This window comes from Pelmatolapia mariae, linkage group LG23, assembly GCF_036321145.2.
Source record: "Pelmatolapia mariae isolate MD_Pm_ZW linkage group LG23, Pm_UMD_F_2, whole genome shotgun sequence".
In the NCBI taxonomy this organism is placed as follows: domain Eukaryota; kingdom Metazoa; phylum Chordata; class Actinopteri; order Cichliformes; family Cichlidae; genus Pelmatolapia; species Pelmatolapia mariae.
This window is the reverse complement of record NC_086246.1, coordinates 6763870-6780726: the sequence shown is the minus strand read 5'-3', so window position 1 is coordinate 6780726 and position 16857 is coordinate 6763870. Positions and strand designations below refer to the sequence as shown.

Below are 16857 nucleotides of genomic sequence, written 5' to 3'. Positions count from 1 at the left end.
GGTACGAAGAACGGGCCCCAGCAATGAGAGGAACCATCATAGAAGAACAGGCCCCTGCACAGCATGTGCCACCGGCAAATAGAAGAAGTGACATCCAGAAAACCTACCAGTGGCTGGATAAAGCTGGACTGAAAGATAGTACAGAGGCACTAATCATGGCAATACAGGAACAAGGTCTACCATACCACACAAGACCCCAGGTGTAGGCTGTGCAAAGATGCTCCAAACCAACCAGACACAGAAGCGCTGCACAAGCAGAAGACAACGGCCGTAGTGATAGCTGTAGCTATACTGAGTGAGGAAGAGGGAGCTCTAGAACATTCTGAGAGAGAAGCTCTGAAAGACATGGAGGGTCAAGAACAGTGGTTTCTGTGGTAATCGGACCCCCACGCTGGGCATGCCAGCATTAACATCTGACAACTCCTGTTAAACAATATCACAGCAAAGCATGTAATCGGCACGCTGGTCCACAGTGTCCAGTGTGAAATGGACATGCAATCTGGTTTTGTTTGTTTTGTTTGCATCCTTTTCTGTTTATTTAATGTTGTGTATGTAACGGTGACTTCAGTAACAGCACGGGGAAACTGGTAAAAAAGAGAAAGTTGACTTGTTGCTTACTGGACTCTGACATCTCCAGTCCATACCAGCTGAAACCAGAAACAATGCAAATCAAATTTCTAGTGAATTTTTCAGATATTTGAATTATTGTGTGCTTACAAACTGAATGAGTTTGACTCCTTCATAAAATAAATAATATCTCTGCATCAGAGAGTCAAGTATCACATGAGCAGGCTGGCATGCAGGGACTACATTTGTATTCACCTGACAGAGCGCATCCTTCTATCCTAGCTTCAAATGTACCCATCTGAAAATCAGATAGTAGGAGCAATGGTAGAGTTAGAAAGCATGTGGAGAGGCAATTAAATTTGGCAACAAACAATACATTTGTCAGTCCACAGCTTCAAGGCATTCGCAATCTGATATTTACATGCATTTACAATAAAAGTGCTGTTTGAATATGAAATGTTTTTGTGTAAATATAATCACTCATGAGCAGGAAGAAATTGAAAAAATTTAATGGCTTTTTGGGTGTACTTTTACATGCATAAAAAGCAAAAGACACCATGAAAAAACAAACTACCTCCTCTTTGTTTTATTATCTTTACATTCCTCTCAAAAACAAACTGGAGTTAAAACCAATCAGTACATGCGAAGATAATGAAAGATAAAAACACATAATTGTTGATAATTGCGATTAAACTATTTCATACAAATGTTTCAACAAAGAATTCCCTTGAAAAAAAACAACATTGGCAACAGATGATTGAAAAAAAATCCTAACTTTACATCACTGTGTTACAACGCAAAGCTAACCTTAAGACATCAAAAAAGTTCAAATGCTGAAAGTTACAGGCAAAACAAAACAAAAAAGTCAGTCAAATTGGGCACAGACTTTTGGTTTGAAAGGATGCAGTAGGTGCTGCGCTCTGGTCTAAACTTTGTACAGTAAATTCTATAATACACTGACTTTTGACAAAGTCACTGAAATCCCCCCCAAAAGTAAACTAACATTAAAATAGACAGGTTTCTGCACGTCATATTTTTTTTCTTCATGTCAAAGCAGTGTGAAAAACCTTATTTTGTAATTGTAAAGGCCAGAGCTTCTTGCCTTTCCTGTTTCCTGTTCAAATATTTTAGTATTCCTGGAAAATCTGGACGTAAAACTAAAATCAATCAAAGAGCCATGTAATGAGTGGTAACATGTTTATTTTGTTGCTTGTAGATGTCCTCACTATGTTTAGAGTCATTTCAAATTTTGATCTTTTTTCTTCACACATAACAAAAAGCACGAATTTTCTTGATCTCTATGCTGTTGCTCTTCCAGTGCTGACTACTGCATCATTGTGCCAACGTGTGATTACTCAGCTATTCATTTAAAACATATTTAAAAACACCACATCATTCTTTTCTTTGTTAGGGGAACGGCCTAATAGTTACTGCCTTTTAAAATACACAGGAAAAAATAATAAAGATTGATGAAACTAAGGAAGCTCTCGATGAGCTACATCTTCACTTGCAGTCGCAAACCACTGATGAAATCAATTTTACTTGATGTAAATTTTCCAAAATATATTTCTTAATTGCTCCATCTGTTATATCTAATTAGATTTGTTTAACTTAAATCAATTTGATCTAATTTGACATTATTATACTTTAATATAACACCTCCCCCACAGTCACTGAATGAAAAACCACTCTAATCACACTGCCTATTTTTTCAGTCAATGGTTTTGGCAGACATGCTTGTGGTGAATCAACTTTATTAACAATGTGATAGGAATGATCAAAGACATGAAGGCTTTAATGCTAGATGTGTTAAATATTTAGGGCATTATGATCTATGTCTTATAATAACAGTCAGTGTTGAGTGTTCTACCAAATCATGATCACAGCAGTGGTGACAGTGTGCAAACAACAGATCAGTTCTAATACATGTGCGTTAAACCTGGAAAGGACTGTGTCTGCAGGTAAAGCCTCGACTCATTGGTAGTTTCCTGCAGGTTGTGTTGGGGCACTGACGTCTGTGACACTCAGACACAGCACAGCAGTCTTCCTGTGCCGCCTACTACAGCAGCAACATGCGTCTGTCAATCCACTGTTACGTTCATTAGATCCATACAATACATTCGGATCTCTTCTGCTGAAATATGTGCTTATTTGTGCTGAAATTATTCAAGAGGAATCATGAGGGTAGTGCCATCAGTTTGAGTTTTCTGGCTACAAATGGTATTATTAGTAAAACCTCTATGAACATATCACCATCATTTATGAAACAAAAGCACAGAACTGGAAAATATTTTAAGGCTTAGTTCAAGTATTAATCTAACAGCATTTATAATGATGATGCCAATAATTTTCATAAAATGAACTAGAGGTATTCATGGTCCCAAGAGGATGAACACTTGTGGTTTTGACCAACTCTTCTTTTCACCAGTATCTACCCCTGCGAGGTCGAGGCTGCTCTGCTCTCAGTTGTCCTTGTTGGACATTCAATAAATGTTAAAATAAAGCAGAGTATGTTGGACATGTTGAACGTGTCGTCCTAACACACATTTGTGAATTTGGTAGATGTAAAAGTTTTCTGTGTCCTTCAATATTCAAATTCAAATGAATTAAAAAAATGAAAGAATTCGACATTGGAAAATATTTAATTTCTTCATGCTTTGTATGCTGATCCTGTTATTGCTCTGATCACAATATGTGTCTACAAAGTGTGTGTGGTTTTTATCCAGCTAGTGATTCGGATGTTTATTAGTCACATGTGTATTTTACAACAAAGAACACGTCGACCCTCTTTTGGACATTTAACTTATAGGAATATGTTTTAAATGATCAGTCTAGCTCCGGTCTGCATTCTGTATGATCTATGATCTACACACATACAGTGTCTGTAGTTTCTGACAGTTTTAGGTTTTTTGTTGTTTATTTAATAATCATAAGAAATAAAGTAAATTCATTTTCCCCCCAATCATTATCATATTAACATGAGTCTTCAAAGCCCCACCCACCCCGCAATTCCCCAAACTGTTCCAAGTCAGAGAATTTCACAAGATTTTTAAATCAATATTATTATTATTCTTACTAAGCTATTTAACATCAAAATATCAAAACGACTTAATAAACTTCTGAAAATGTGCGTAGCTTCACCGCAGTTAACACAAGCCCTCCTATTTAAACCACGTTTGGCACAGCTTCACTCTCAATCTGTTTTTGAGGGCTGTCAGCAGTAAACTGGAATCTGTGTCCAGTTCAACTCGCACAAAGGCATTAAACACGTTCAGTCTGGTCAACATGAGGAAGGAGACAAAACCTTCATCCATGTCCAGTTCAAGGAGAGTTCAAATATTTTAGACAGCTGTCTCCTGATCCTCTCTCTGTATCATCTGGTAATGCTGTCTGTTCTCCAGGTACGCTGCCAGTTCAGCATCTTGAGCCTTCTCCGCCCTGTTCTTAGGAGTATCACCCTGAAGAAGAGACACACAGCATTACATTCAAAATGATTATTTTTGTATGACAAAGAGCTTTGTGTTAGCCCACTAAACTTTGTTTGCTAGCAGCATTAAACTGTTTACATGATCAAAACAAACAAAACTGTCTGTTTAATGCTGCTCAGTAATGCTGCCTTCACTGTACAGGTTCCTCCCAATTTCTGAAATGTTTCATTGCATAGAAAGAAATGTAAAAGCAGAAAACAAAACTTTTTAGGAACGTTTCTCAGGACTCATTTGCTTCCTTGCTTCCTTGCTTCCCTGCGTCGGAGGCGGCCCAACACAGAGCAACCAGCTCATCAATCAAGACTCAGCAGTGCACTAAAAACCCAAGAACCTATCTGAGGATAGAAGCTGCTTTACAGTGTGGGTGGTTCATTTGTGTTGTATTGATGTTGTTGGGACATAAATCTATTTACTTAATTACAATATATGGAAAAAAAAAATATGACCGCAACTAGGACTGGGCGATATGGCCCAAAATTCAAATCTCGATCTTTAGCTGGATGGCGATATACGATATATATCTCAATATTATTTTAAAGCCATAAAGTAAGATAAGGGTAACATTATGTTGAAGCACAGTACGTATCACTCCGCGAGGTTCCGGAGTACGGTAGCTGTTACGCTCCAACTATCTATCAAGCGGTGCAGTTTCATAGCTTACCAAAGTCGTACTAAAACATTTTTGACAGATCGCTGAGCGCCGTGTACCACATAAAATCGGTTTGCGGTCAGTAAGCACAACCAGAACTCATGCATAAGGCGCACTGATGATTTTTGAGAAAATGAAAGGATTTTAGTGTGAGGTTATAGTCCGAAAAGTACGGGATACAAGTTTTGTAAGGTGGTTTGTTTCGGGGCAGGAGGCTGGGAGACTTCGCGGTCTGGGATACAGCACACAGTTTCACACACTCTTCATTTTGCACTTTTGGCGCTGTTGTAAATGGTGAAAATACTAGTAGTGCTAGCTGCACGGCCGTGCAGCCCCACGCACGGGGCGATCCGCGGTAACGCGTTAATGGAGATTTGTCGCGTTAATGCAGTTACGGCGTTAACGTCATTTTAACGAGAGTAACACTGCAGCACTAAAATAATAATCTTCAAATGTTTTCCTTTTGCCGAGCAGCTCCTCTTTGATAGCTGCTGTGTCCATCTTGTCGTTGCCTGCAGGTGAAGCGATGGGGGAGGCAGAGTAACGCAGCGTGGAGACAAAAGTGGACGAAAGAGAGGCAAACTTGCGGTTCCACAAGTATAATTATAACGTAACATAGACTATATCGATATAAACGATATTGTCACATCTCATATAAAAATATATCGATATATTTAAAAACTCGATATATCGCCCAGTCCTAACCGCAACCATACAGGGTAGGGTTTACGCTCCAGGAAGAGCGAGAGCCACGCGGGAGAGGATCCAAGTGTAGAGTGCAGAGACATTTTAAGATGAAACAAAATACTTTATGGTGAATGTCAAAACTATGATATTCTCTTGTTTTCTCTCTCTCTACATCCTCCCCCCTCTCCTCCCCTCAGTATCTAGGTCATTGCTGAGTCCAGTGAGTTAAGAGCTTTTTCTATGCAGTTAAAACCTCCATAGAAAAACTAAAAAAGATACATATTTGAGACCAGAACACAAACATGTGCTAAAGCCACTGCAATAGTGTTATTTTTGCACTGTGCTGCATTCACCAAAATGTAGTCGTTCATCAGCTCCCCTCTGAAATGCTTCTTGAGCGAGTGTTTCAGACACATGTTCTCCACATACGTGTGTGTTCACTACACATTTGTGTTGATGCTTTATTCTCTGAAAAGGCAAATTCTAGCTTTGTGGATTGTGCTAGCTTCTTCACTAAAACGATTAAAGTAAGGAAGACTCGACATATACTCCGGGGCTGAGAAAGACAAAATGGAACAAAATGTGTGTGAAGCTTTGGAATTGAAAGAATTTCTGCACAGATTTCTCACAACATGCAGTTTTCTTCCTTTTAAACCACTTCATTGTATATTCACCTGTGTGCTTCAGCACTGTCTAGTTGCATCACCCGACCTCTCTTAAGCTTTATGTCATGACTAAAGCTTAAGAGAGGGGTGAGTCATTAATTTACTCAGAAGAGCAGACTGTGTCAGTATATGTCTTTATGGGAAAATCTACAACCCACTAATTTTATCTCTGTGACAGAAACACCATCAAGTAACTTTTGGACATCTCCATTTTCCATCCTGCTGCATGGGTGATTACTCAGTATATTCAGTAACAATGGCAAAAATACAACTGTTTGTATGTAGTTTGGTCTGTCATCATGAGCTAGATGAATCAGGAGTCAGTCTGGAAATATAAAAAGATATTTAACACTGACAAAGAAGGAGGGCGTTTCCTTTTTGTTTAATAGAGTCATGGAGTACTGTAAATACTACTGAACCTACCAGCAGGTCTGTTTTCATGAGTGAGGCTCCTGCTTCTACCAGATAATGACAGATAGTCCTGTGACACAGCGATGCAGCCTGATGAAGAACCGTTTCCCCACTGGTGGTCCATGATGCAGCAACAGAGAGAAAAGAAGAGAGCGAGCTGTATTTCATGTATTCTGGGAGTGAAACACAGCTGATGAAGAGGCACCCGACTGATTCTGTTTGGCTTCTTATGTTTATTCTCTTTAATGTTTTCTACACTTGTTGGAATGCCAGGCACACAGAAAGAGACCAGAGCTCATTGGCATCATCATCAAAGCTTGAATACAGTCACTTTATTGCAGCTAGAGAACACACAAACCTCGTTATTATTCTAAGACTAGTGCTAACATGCAGCCCAAAACAAATCCCCTCAAGTTTTTTGTTCCTACTGTAACATCTAAATGTTTCACATACTTACTGTAGTTTTTCAGTGACATCAATCAGCTCACTTGGTGCTGAAAACAGACAGAGAAGGAGGAATGACTGAAGAGACACAAGGTTCATCCAACTATGCAAACTGGTTTTTTAACCTTCAATTAGAATTTCTGCACATTGTGCTTTATCGTCTTATTATTAGCAACAGTGGTAGTAGTATTTTCACAGTCAGAGCCCTGTGAGGTGATCCCACCTACTTGACAAATAGAAAAAGACGAACGGATGGATGGATGGAGCTCCGCCACAGGGCTAACAGAACTACACCTAGTTCAGCATGTTTTTCATTACTGTAAATACTAGATCTTCATCTCCACTCGATGCTTTTCTGTTACCATTACCATTGTCAAGGATGTAGCGCACCATGTCCTTGCTTCCTGTACTAACAGCATGGTGCAGCAAGCTCCACCCTGACTGGTCCAGGACCGTGAGGTCGGCTCCCTTCAGGTGCAGCTCCTGCAACTGCAGGTGATATACAGGCGAGATAAACACAATTTGTGGCAACAGTTTTATTGAACATTAACAGAAAGGCTTTGTTAACATGATAACAAACTAAATTTGTAATAAAAGTCTAAATGCATTACAATGAGATGTTAATCCTACTGTTAGCTGTTAACACATGGAATGAATGCGAAAGGTGTGTGAGACAGGTGTCTAAGAGTAACATGTTTCCATGCAACTTCCTTAAGTTAGCTATGGACAAATAAATAAATATGCAAACACTTATCAGTACTTACCTTCTTCAAGTCCTTGTTCTTCACACAATCCATTAACATTTCTAACGAGACAGAGAGAGAATGCAAAGGAGAGAAAAAGTACGGAGGGCTTGGTGATTCATTGTCACGTTACAGAAAGCATCTGCATAAACAACCAAACATCATATCATCGTGTCCACTTTTTTGGACATTTACAGAAACAAGTAAAAAAAATGTACGGGCAGTAAATTACTGAGTATTACATCCACGAGGGTCAGAATATTAGAAACACCTGAACAGCATTACAGCTCATCACAAACTACAGCTTCAGTGCTGTGACACAATAATTATTTTGTATATTTATTACATGGATAATTGGTATATTTACTGAGTCATGTTTGTAGTGATAGCTGGCATTTTATGTTCTAATGGAAATTATGAAGCAAACAGGGATCAGCCACTTTCAAATGAAAACCGCACGTAAATCCACCAAAAACAGTGCAGTAGCTGAATGATTAGATAACGCCACAAAGGATCATCATTATATTGTACATCCCCATGAAAACTGTTCATAGCGTTGTTACTGGGTGAAACACTTGGTTGGTGTATGGCTGTCTAAGCCGAGATATGAGATGAATGTTTATTAGGTTGACCTCAATACTTGCTTTCACTCCCTCTCTCTTTAGTAGCTGAGTCCTAATCCAGTTATGTTAGGCTTAGGGTGTGTGTGTGTGTGTGTGTGTGTGTGTGTGTGTGTGTGTGTGTGTGTGTGTGTGTGTGTGTGTGTGTGTGTGTGTGTGTGCATATGAGAGAGTGAGACAGAGAGAGAGAGAGGGGTGCAAAGAATGAGTGAAAGGAGGGGGAGAGAAAGCGAGCAGACTTCAAAAACCTCTAAGAGCGTTTGTAGCTGTAAGACAAATCAAAAACAACACACACAGTCGCACACACACACACACAACAAAACCAAACACACACTGTGAATTAAATGAATTTAGCCGAGGGAAAGAATTAAGTAAACCAGAGAAAATAAGATTCAGTCTTACGACACAAGAAAGGAGAAAAGGTAGAAAGAGAGGACACACAAACACTCGCACACGCACACGTCACTTGGTCCATTGAACGCTTCAGTTTGATGCAGTCAGCCTGTCTGACCCTTATGGGAGCTGTGTCTGTGCGTGTGGATGAAAGCAGAAGATGTATGCATGTACGCAAGAAAGAAAGCCTGGAGTCACATTTCATTAAAACAAATGTAACGAAAACAGGACAAAAGCCAAGCCTTACATGTTGAACATCCTGCTGCGTGTCCACTCACAATCATACACACAGTGCTGCACCCTCAACTAAGGCTAATGTCTTACATACAGTCTGCAGCAGCCATAGACTTTTTTGTACCACATTAAACTAAATGTGTTCATTTCAGAGTAAACAATATTAAACTGGGACATTTTTGCAGAGTGTTGGGATTCCCTGTTTTCACCCGTCTCACACTGACTTTCACACATGTATGTTTAAGGCTTTTCCACCACAATCCCACACCTGGCTTTGTGTTACTTCATTTGAATAGTCTTTGCTTCTTCTTCTTGTACCACACAGTCAGACAACAGGAACAATGCCAAAGTGCATCGGCATTGTGCAGGATGTGATTTGCCATTGAAATACTAAAACAAGTCAGGGCTTCCTTGTTAAGCCAGATGGTTCCACTCTTAATCACAGAGGAGTTCTGACAAATGTGGAATTGTCAGACCACAGAGCAGTGTCACACTCTTCCGGCCCTGTGAAGATGGTGGGATTTCCTGCCTTTGTTTACAGTAAATGGATTTTTGTCTTGTATTTCTGGCTGAACTATGAACAGTGACAGTGGGTTGGATGTGGAAGTGTTCCTAACCCCACAACATCATTCCTTTTAATTACATGGTCCGCTGTGGCTCATGAAAGAGAACTTATTTGCAGAATAACTGTTGGGATACATTATTTTTTCATTATTGAGCCATTTGCCCAAACTTTCTTTCCAGTGAGTAATCCCTCCCTATTTTTATTTCAGGAAAAGTTGGCCAATCTTTTTACAGTAAATCCTCTTACTGACCTTTTGTCCGACCAAATTCAGTGTGACATTCTTCCTCAGGTGTTTTTGGAACTACACAATTTGTACAGACTGTTGTTGCCTCTGTTTTTTCTGAAACAGATGCTGAGCATATGGTTTTCAAATACATGATGTAAAAATACCACAAACAATGGGATACATGATATCCAAATTTCTGGCAATTCAGTAGGTATAGCGGGGTAGCTGTAGGTCAGGAGGTCGATTAGAAGGTTGGTGGTTCGATCCCTGGCTCCCTCAGTCTGCAAGCCAAGTATCCTTGAGCAAGATACTAACCCCAGGTTTCTCTCTGATGTTCACAGTGTGTGAATGTTAGCTAGAAGCACTTAAAAGCGTAGAAGGCAGTGCTTGTGTGAATGGCTGAATGTGGCATGTTGTATAAAGTGCTTTGAGTGCAGTATAAGAATCAGTCCATTTAGCATTTTAAAACACATGTGACCAGTGGAAATATGAATGTGACCCTATGCAGCAGCTCACTCTCAACTGGCAATTTTCATGAATAATACTACTGTATTAGCAGCTATTATTGTTATTAATGATGACTTTAATAACTGACAGCAACAACTGGGTCGTATTCATCTAAAACGTGAACCGAACACAAACCTGCTGGCAAACCAAGTGAAAACATGCAACATCCCAAAGAGAACAAAACCACAGAGGTGCTGACAGAAAAGGAAGCCACGGCTGCCACCCATATGACTCCCAGCATGCTAAAACGAGTGCAGGCAGAGCGAGTCTGAGGAAATGTGTCAAAGAAGAAAAGAGTCTTTCTTGAGACACAGAAGCTGTCTCCCTTCTCTGTCTTTCACACAGACTTGTCAGGTACACGTTCAGCTCTGTGTGGAGCGAAATGTTTGAATGAAGAAATCAGATATCATTCAGTCAGGTCCTACAAGTTATGCCCTCGATACTGTGTATGTGTGTGTGGCGTGCATTACCTTTTTCTCTCTCCTTTTCTGTTTCGCTCATCTTTTGGCTCTTTTCCCATCTGGAGAAACAATGACACCAAACACACTGATTGCCTGTTCAAAATAACTAGTGTGTTCTTTCATGGTTCAGTCACACTGTAGTAAAAACAGGACAGCAACCTGCTTTCAGCTAGGAAACATCAGTGGTTGCACTGAATCTTTTTGGATTCGGTGATTCAAGTAGTTATGGCAACAATTTCATTACCAAGAGGCTGAGCATGCAACCTTCCATCACTGCGACTGCACAAGTCGCCTGGTCAGAGGCAAAAGTGTCTCCAAACAATCACGGCCTGACTCGGACTGCCTACAAATGAATACACAGACTCTGCAGTCAGACTAGCAGCAGCGTTCTGGTTTCTGCCTCCAGTCTGAATGTTACTGATCAGTCAGGTATGAATAGGCTGTATCCCAATAATCTGAATCATCTGTCAGAGAGCAGGGGATGGGTTATATCTGCTTTAATGCAACCTTGAAACCTTTGTCTGAAAACAGTTTAGTTGCTTTGTTAGCTCTTTGTGAAGGGTGATCAGCTGGCCTGTCCTGGCCTGGATATTCCATCGTCCATCGTAATTTCATTTTTTTCAGTGAAATCAAAATCAAGGCTTTGGCAGAAAGTGAAGGCAATCTTGTTGCTGCCGTTTGGTGTTTAACACTTTCAGTACATATGAATATGAAAAAAATAAGGATAAATTATAACCCAAAGAACAGATTGGGTGGGTCAATTCAAACCGGCAGTGTTTCCAGAGTAAACGTTCAGTCTGCAGAAGGTCAGTCACTGTGAAGTTTGACCAGATTCTACATGCCATCCCTCAGTCTCCTCACCTGCTCTGTGCAGCTTGATGTAGCTTTAATTCAAAAATAAACCCCATGTTATTTCTGGGACACTTTTGAAACCCTCTACTTCCACTTCTGCTGGAACTGTTGTATGATGCAAGCAGTGCTTTGTGTGGGATCAGCTCCAGAGGCAGCATCAAAGCAGGAATGTGATATAACCGCGCCCATTGTCTTCCCAGGGTGAAGCATCCTTCAGTATGTTACAGGGGCAGGTGACACAGCTGGATGGCACTGGAGACTGCACTCACGGGTAGAACCAGCCAGCGTTGTGTCAGTGATGACGCCTGATTCCCAAACTTGACTTAACAAGAAATGTCTAAAAATGGAGTCCAATAACGAATTCATTCACACTATTGAGATCCTGTTTCTCTTTCTTCTACCTTATTCTAGTTGCTCTGACCTTTGCTGGTTAACCACTCCCTCAGTTTTCAGCCGATTTTCACCATTCAAACTTTAAACTGTTCTGCTCCTTCTGCTAATTCCTGCTATATCTTTTGGTGCTCATAACTGTTATACCTTTTGAGATATTAAGCTTTTTATGCCATTTTTTGGCCCATTTTGCTGAATAGGACCACATTATCTCAGAGCGGGAGGCCCGGGTTCGAATCCCGCTTATGGCAACAATTTCTTCAGTTAACAGTTCAACTATTTTTTAACTCTTTTCAGCACAAATTTCAGTTTCTTCACCTCTTTTCAGCAGAATTTTCAGCTCTTTTCAGTAAAAATTTCAGCTCAATTTTCTGTTTCATCATCTCTTTTCAGCAGAATGTTCAGCTTTTTCACCTGTTATCAGTTACCTGAGAACCAGTTTGGCTCAGTGAGATGAGCAGCAGCCTTGAGACCAGGAGGCCCGGGTTCGAACCCTGCTCATGGCAACATTTCCTTCCAGCAGACAGTTTAACTTTTTCACCTCTTTTCAGTACAAATTTCTGCTTCTTCACCTGCAGAATTTTCAGTTTCTTCACCTCCTCTCAGCACATAGTTTTACTTCTTCTGCTGTTTTCAGCAGATTCCGCTACAAGGCATTCACACTGCATTTTCGCAGGAAATGCAACTTTTTCTAGTTGAATTTATGTTTTTCAACTGATGCCACACATGTTGCACCAGTCTGTTAAGAAAGACTTTTTTTATACTTCCTCATCCAGAAAAAACTACTCTACTGCAATTTTATGTGTGTACAATTTTTTTATTTTTTTTTAAAAACAGGTTTAAATGGAAACTCAGAGTTCCAGACCGAGAGCCAGTGTGCTGTGTAAACAGAGACTATAGCCTAAGATCACAAGTACAGCAAGTGATCTCTCTCACACACACAGCTGTTTAGGGTGCAAAACCAAAACCACTTGTACTCATTATTCAGTGCAAAAACATTTTAATGAGCACGTTACTATGTCGCTTTAATGAGTACTATTATGTTTTAATGAGCAGAGATATGTGACTTGACTCAAACTGACTGGTTTCATCATTAATGGATGAAAACTATTAGCAAAACATTAACTCACATCACACCGTCAAGAACAGTCTTCCTCAAATCATATCACACCTCTGAGTGCCCATCATGTTTCCTAGTGCAGCTTAAGTAGTGTTACATGAGGGTTAGAGGAGGACAGCCATTTGTGACCTGTCTCATACATATACATTAGATACCGTAAATTTATCACTCACAGTTTCTAACGTATATAAAGATATAGGAGGCAGGCTTCAGAGAGACGCAGAGATATCCTGTACATGATCGACAGGGTTTGTCTGTATCATTGATCTCAGAGCAACTGTTGTTCTGATTTGGCGCTATGCAAATAAAAATGAACTGAACTGAATAAAGTGTATTTGTGGACAGCATCATACACACACACACTCGGGAGGCTTTGTTTCAATATCAATTATATAAAATCATTTAATACCAAGCTAATCAAGGCTGTTATGGGGTAAAGCTGGTCCTAACCAAGGAGTCAGTGGTCGTGTCCAAATTCATGGGCTGCATCCTCCTGAGGACCGGGCCTTCGCAATCTAAGTGGGCCGGGTCCTCAGACGGTCGGATAGGCCGGAAGTAAACGGCAGTGAAATTGGACGGTCCAGCCTTCTGATTAACGTCACCGCTGTCTCGGTGGAGTTTAATAAACTCGGCCGTCTGCTCCTCGCTATATAAAATATAACAGGACACTGGAGTAAATTCTCGACCGTCTCACACTTCTGTTTAATCAGTTTTCTGTTTGACGTTTAGTCAGCTGTATAAAAACCAAGGAGGAACCCACTCGGGGGATTAATAAAGTTTTATTTTATCTAATCTAATCTAATAACTTTAATCTCAGCCAAACCGATTTACTCACGAACAAACAAAACACTGTAAAAGCCCAACAATAGCATTTTTAGGTTGTCTCAGGTTATATTTCATGATTATACTTATATACTACGTTTAACCCGAGTAGCGAAAGTCCGCGGTGATCTGAAAATGATGTGCCGGGAGTTGTGCCGTTCTCGGCGGCTTCAGTGACCCTCGAGCTCCCGGCTCGCTATCGAGCTGGTGGGTAGCAGGCGTCTCCGAAAACGTCGAAGCACTTTTGCAAATATGCGATATCTTGATAAACCGAGCAGATATTTGATGTTTACACAGCTACTTTCTCGCCTGAAAATATGTTAAAAGTTTATTTTGTGACCCAGAAAAATTAATAAGAGTAATTTTAAAACGTAGTACCGGCCGCCATTACCGGAAACTAGAGTTTGGCTGGGCCGCGCTATGAATTCTGGGATATGATGGGCAAAGAAGGATACATCAGACCCATCCTCAAATTCGGAGAAAATGAGGACCCATTTGTCGGCTGCATTCGGAGCAGCCTATGAATTTGGACAGCCTTCGGCGCGTCGCTGTGACGTAATCGGTCTACAAATGCGGCCTCAGGAGGAGGCAGCCCATGAATTTGGACACGACCAGTGTGTTATGAGGCGTTCACAGCCTGATCAAAGGTAGAAAAAAACTGTTTATGTAGAGGTATTCTGTATTGATGAAGTGGTTTAAAAGTGTTTTTAAGCATACTTACCTTTGCCTTTGGTTAGTATCCGCAGCCGTTGTGTTGGAACGATGGATACAACCCGCTCTGCAGAATACATTTAAAAGGTTTCAATGATGCTAAATAATAAAATCAATACTCTTTGCTGTAAATAAATGAACACTGTTAAAGCTATACGGCTGGCTTCGATGTGTGTTCATTTTATTTTTTATATTTGGAGTAATGGTATTTGCTGATCGCTTTCATTCATTTCAAGTATCTTGTTAGTAGTTTGAATTTTTATTACATATTTATTTTTTTATATGTATATATGTGTTTATTCTTTTATTATTGACAAAAGCTTAGAAGAAAATTACATTTTCAAGACTTATAGATGATGAACTGAACATAATACATACAGAAATCCAAACATGTGGAAGTTATAATAAATCTTTCTTTTTAAGAAATATAGATGTTCGTATTCTTTGTATGTGTGATGATGTTTGTGCAAAGTTTGGTTAAGCTGAGGAGAAGATACAGACATTGATACGTCCATATACTCTGATCATCATCGGTGTTATCTTCAAGATTAGTCTGTGTTTATCTCGCCATCTTTGGCTGGACGCACCAACAGGGCTTCACAATGTTTGAGGATTGACGTCAGCATCAGTGATAACCCCAACCTGCTGCTAGCAGAATAGGTCAGTTGTTATTTCATGTCTTGGCAGTCGGTGGACAAGAAAAATATTCACTGACACGAACCAGAAAGATTTCTCTTTTTTTCTTTTCAAGTCAAAACTTAGGGTTAGGATTTGGTTTGGGGTTATCACTGATGATGACTTAGACCTCCAACGGTTAGCTTTCAACAGTTACATTACCATCCACGCTGTTCTGCTGTGCCGTAACACAACACAAGGCCAGCTCGATAGAAAAACAACTTTAAGAGGATAAAAAGAGCCACAGAGCTGAAGGGAACTGCACACTGCTTAGACCCTCCTCCTCTTCCTTACTGATTCCTCTGTGGTCATTAACCTGACTATCCCTTATCTCTAGTTCCGGTGAGAGACACTGTTAAAAATATAGCCCAGCAAGCTGCAGGCTGGAAGCCAAATAGACAAGAGCTGCGACACAAAACACGTAAAAAACATGGTGCATATTTAAGAGTCACTAACCGGCTGAGTTTGCTGGTCACAGGTTCTTTGTTGTGCGTCAAAACTTCTGCTTCTGTGCTGTCACTGTTCATGTGCTGCCCTGGGGAAGAACTACAGCAGAACACAAAGGAAACAAAGTCAGTGAAAAAAGGTAGAGTAAGCATGCAGCCAGGACTTCGTGTTGCCTGGACAGAAGAAAGAGGCACAGTTCACAGATCCACTGAGCTCTGAAGCTTCACGTATGCATGAAAACATGCATGTGCATGTGAGATCTCAACAACATCCTTGTGAATATTTGACACAGAGAGAGAAATGATGAACCAGTCATGACTTTAGACTTAATGACGAGAGAGACGTGTTTTAGACAGATCTGAGATTCACAGTGACGTTATGAGGAACAAAACATTTTCAGCCTCTCTGCAGCGTTTTGGTCCTTACTCGGTATGGTTAAAGAAGTAAACGGTGTGATAATGAGCATGATTGAGGTAAAGGCATGGGTAGAGAACAGAGGAAGGAAGTATAAAGCATTTTAAGGGCTGTAAAAGTAGGACAAGCTTAGGGCAAAGCAAGAAGAAACAGCCGCTATGTGAAATTCTCTGAATTTTCAAAATGTATGAAACTGGTAGCAGCCTAGGGAGTCTCACACAAAGTCCCAAATCTATGGCACCAAGAGAAAATAGAGAGGACACATATCCCAGCACACATTTATCCCAGCACTGATGTGGTTGTGGTGGTTGCTCTACCATTGTTCCCGTTTTCCTGAAAAGCAAACCTTTGTGGTCATCTGTGTAATACCTGTTCTCTGAGGTGGGAGCAGCATCATGTTACTGTATCTGCAAAAACTCTCAGCCGGCCTTAAAAACACCTTGCCAAGTTGTGATAATGTGCTAACATTGTTTTTACTTGACTCTACCTCACTGTTAACACCAGTATGATGGCATGATATCCATCAATGGTGACTTAAAAATATGTCAGAATCAGACTTATAAATTGGGAATCAGTTTAAGCACAGAAGTGTGAGTAAGAGGACTTTTAACTGACTGTTCATTGATGCAGCAGATTCCTGATGGTTTGCTTCTCCATCAGGTTACACCTCCTCTTTTTCAGCTGCAGTATCTTATGTTTTATGAATTTCAAACAGCAGCTGCCTTTAAGTGGGGATACGGTATTTCCAGATAAACTTGGCAGGACT

At 40.3% G+C, this 16857-nt stretch overlaps 1 protein-coding gene across 5 annotated transcripts in view; it reads right to left on the bottom strand.

Annotated features, from left to right (window-relative positions):
• Positions 1 to 3584: 3584 nt before the first annotated feature.
• LOC134621067 (diacylglycerol kinase zeta-like) overlaps positions 3585 to 16857 on the bottom strand; it is a 91529-nt gene continuing 78256 nt past the window's right edge. For all 5 annotated transcript variants that reach the window (XM_063467486.1, XM_063467485.1, XM_063467484.1 and 2 more), the window contains 8 exons: positions 15687 to 15776; positions 14566 to 14622; positions 10670 to 10719; positions 7676 to 7716; positions 7280 to 7400; positions 6925 to 6961; positions 6480 to 6579; positions 3585 to 4025 (listed from right to left, as the gene is read on the bottom strand). In XM_063467486.1, coding sequence (XP_063323556.1) covers positions 3909 to 4025; positions 6480 to 6579; positions 6925 to 6961; positions 7280 to 7400; positions 7676 to 7716; positions 10670 to 10719; positions 14566 to 14622; positions 15687 to 15776 — 613 coding nt within the window. In that variant the 3' untranslated portion in view covers positions 3585 to 3908. The remainder of the gene's footprint in view (positions 4026 to 6479; positions 6580 to 6924; positions 6962 to 7279; positions 7401 to 7675; positions 7717 to 10669; positions 10720 to 14565; positions 14623 to 15686; positions 15777 to 16857) is intronic.